Source organism: Nicotiana attenuata, unplaced genomic scaffold (genome assembly GCF_001879085.1).
Source record: "Nicotiana attenuata strain UT unplaced genomic scaffold, NIATTr2, whole genome shotgun sequence".
NCBI lineage: Eukaryota > Viridiplantae > Streptophyta > Magnoliopsida > Solanales > Solanaceae > Nicotiana > Nicotiana attenuata.
Genome location: NW_017671263.1, coordinates 273860 through 277076, shown reverse-complemented (window position 1 = coordinate 277076; position 3217 = coordinate 273860). Strand labels below are relative to the sequence as shown.

The following is a 3217-nucleotide window of genomic DNA, read 5'->3' as shown; positions in this document are numbered from 1 at the left end:
CATATCAAAGTCTCAAAGATAAAGAGGAATACTTTTGGTCGATTTTATATGTTTGGTCTACTCTAATTGTGCTTACTTTGGGTACTCAATAAGTTAATGAAATAATTAAAAACTAGCACATCTTACATAGGATCGTTTAGATCTAATTTAGTGGCTAGTATAACAAGATTTCTTTACTTTCTTGGTGGGATCTGCTTAAGGATGAAGATACTTGGAAGGTCAACTAGTTTTCGTAATATAAAAAACACAGAATTTCATGTAATATAATACTTATTCTATATAATGTTTTGAGTTAATACAAAGTGGCTTAAGCCATAATTAAAGCATTGATTACTTTGATGAATAATCAATCAACATGACCAATCTTAGTCAACAAGCCACTATCTCCAAATAAAACAAGTTAAAGAAGGAATAGAGGCAAAAGAAGAACAAAGGAAAAGAGAAGGAAGTAAAAAAAAAAAAAAGGGTAAATGCCTATCAACTTCCTCCCTGGTTTATTATTCTCTTTGCTTTTCATCAAACTGCTTTAACTCTGCCCCCCTCTTTCACCTTCACCCTTCAATGCAACACTCATATTTTCATTCTGTTTCATTCTTCCATTGCTCTTCACTCCCTTGTATCTTACCTCAGTATAGTAGGGACACTCCTCACTTAAATTCTTCTCATTTCTCTTCCTTTTCTGTTTTCTGCCCACTTCTCCAATTTAGTTGATTACTGTCCTTGAAAGTGTGATGGTAAGTACTTTGTGCCAAAACTTCTTTTTCTTGAGTTTGAGAAATGGTGCCTGTAAATAATTCAAGAGCATATATGAGCACAAGGGATTGTTCTCAAGGATTTTGCAGTTTATACTGCCCACAGTGGTGTTATATAATCTTCCCACCTCCACCTCCATTTGATGACTTCCCTGATGATGATGATGATTCTGGTCCAAATTTCTCTCCTCTAATTATCGGCATCATCGGAATTCTTGCCAGTGCTTTCCTTCTACTTAGCTACTATGTCATAATGTCAAAGTGCTGTGGGCACAGAGATGCTTTTAGAAGAAGGGATGACGATCATCTTTATGATTCAGAATTGGAAGAGAATCAAGACCCTTCAAATCATGAGACATGGCATGTGAATACGACAGGTTTAGACGAATCTCTGATCAAGTCGATTACAGTGTTGAAGTACAAGAAAGGAGGTGGATTAGCAGAGGGAACGGATTGTTCTGTATGTCTGAGTGAATTTCAAGAAGATGAAAGCCTTAAACTTTTACCAAAATGCAGCCATGCTTTTCATGTTACGTGCATTGATACATGGCTTAAATCTCACTCCAATTGCCCTTTATGTCGCTCTACTATAGTGTTTGTAAATGCTTCGCCACCTCCTTTAGTTATTGAAGTTATCGAAGCTCCACTGATTAACGAAAGAACCTTCGGAAACCAACCTCAAAACGACAGAGAAATGGGGGTCAGAGAGGAGGATGTAGAAGTTGCAGAAAGTAGAGTTCTCAAGAGCCTAATAACAGAAAATATGAATGCACAAATTAGAAGATCAGTATCAATGGATCAAGTGTCGCGAGGTGTTTTATCTATAGCTGATATACTAAAGTTTGATCACGACGAAGATAGTCAAATGGGATATTACCGGTTTCATGAGAGAGATGTTGGAACATCAAAACAAGAAGTAAGCAGTAGTGAGAATAGGAACAGCACACTACCACATTGTGTGTCAAATCCCATGGCTATGAAGAGATCTTTTTTCCAGTGGGAGGTTCATGTTCCCTAAACGTGGAACAGGACAGAACATGATCATTCCTTTGTGAAATTCTTGACAAATTTTATGCCAAGATTATGCATTTATGCCCTTAGATAAAGAGATCATAAAACTCTAGGTGCTTTCCATCTTGGTAGACAAAATTACTTTGTATCCGTACTAGTATGAGGTAACAGGTACCTGATGAACAGGTGCGGTCAAGCTGACAAACACCTGCCTTTGTTAAAAATAAAAAAAAATAAAAAAAAGAATTTAAAGGAGTTCATATAAAGAAAAAAGTTTGAAAAGGTTTTTGCTCCATGCAGTTAAGGTTTTAGACGTTGTCAGCTCGTCTTCTATATGTTTCCTTTGAGTTCATTTGTCCACATCAAATTAATGCAAAAACAGGTTCATATATGATGTATCACTTCACTATGATAAGATTTGATTGTTCTTAAATGTTATAGGTTTTTTATCTCTTAAATGTTGTTGTGTTCAATACTCTTTTTGTCTCTCATCAAGGTTCTTACTCACCCACACGATCCTCTTTCTTTTCATCTTTAATCTTGTTTTTCGCCGACATACAAACATTTTGAAACAGCTTTTGTTTTGAGCCAATTTTTTTTTTAATAGAAATATGACACTTTTGGGTGTGGTCGTTAACTTTTGACTCTCGCTTGTCTCATGGGCAGAATTTCAAAGCCAAAAGTTAAAAGTGTTTCTCATAGGACAAGCAAAGGGTAGTTTTTTTTACTTATTTAATAAACTTAAACTTAATAAATTATAAAGAAACTAAGTAAAGAATTATAAAATATTAAAACAAAAGACTTGTAACGAAATATTTTAGTAATTTTAATAGAGTTGTAATTTATTAATGTAATTTCAAGCCATAAAGTAACTAAGTAAGAGTGTAATACAATTCATAAACAAAAAATCAAGGCTTAAGTCTTTTATTTTATTAATAAAATTTTCAAATTTCACATACAAATACAATTCTTTTGAAGAACACCTAATATACGCAGCTACCTTCTAGGAAGGATTTTGTTTGAACTAGGCCTCTTAGTAGCCAATTACAAATTATCATGCTAATATTTGTAAGCTCCTATATTGCTTCGTTGTAACTTATCTATAATATCTCTCGGACATTGTTCTGGAATTAGCAATGTTGATTGATGTTCCATGAGATCCATGCCGTCATCGCTCATAGTGCTAAGTATCTCATTGTATTCTTCTTCTTCCCTAGTGGTTAATTTTTCAAAACCAGGATTTCTTCTTTCTGAATTAATCCAGTTTTGAATAAGACGGAAATCTCTAGGCTGTCCTCCGCTAAAGAATGTTTGTGATCTCCGATTTGAAATCTTGTCGCGCTAAAAGCACTCTTCGATGCTACTGATGATGCTTGAATAACCAATATATCTCGGGCCATTATTGAAAGTGTTGGAAATGCCTTGCCACGTTCCTTCCACCAAAAATTGCTTGT

The 3217-nt window shown here is 34.7% G+C and overlaps 1 protein-coding gene across 1 annotated transcript; it reads left to right on the top strand.

Annotated features, from left to right (window-relative positions):
* Positions 1-425: 425 nt before the first annotated feature.
* Positions 426-2201, top strand: LOC109207150 (RING-H2 finger protein ATL51-like). The gene has a single exon (XM_019370030.1). The coding sequence runs from the start codon at positions 778-780 to the stop codon at positions 1768-1770; it is 993 nt and encodes a 330-aa protein (XP_019225575.1). The 5' UTR covers positions 426-777; the 3' UTR covers positions 1771-2201.
* Positions 2202-3217: the final 1016 nt, after the last annotated feature.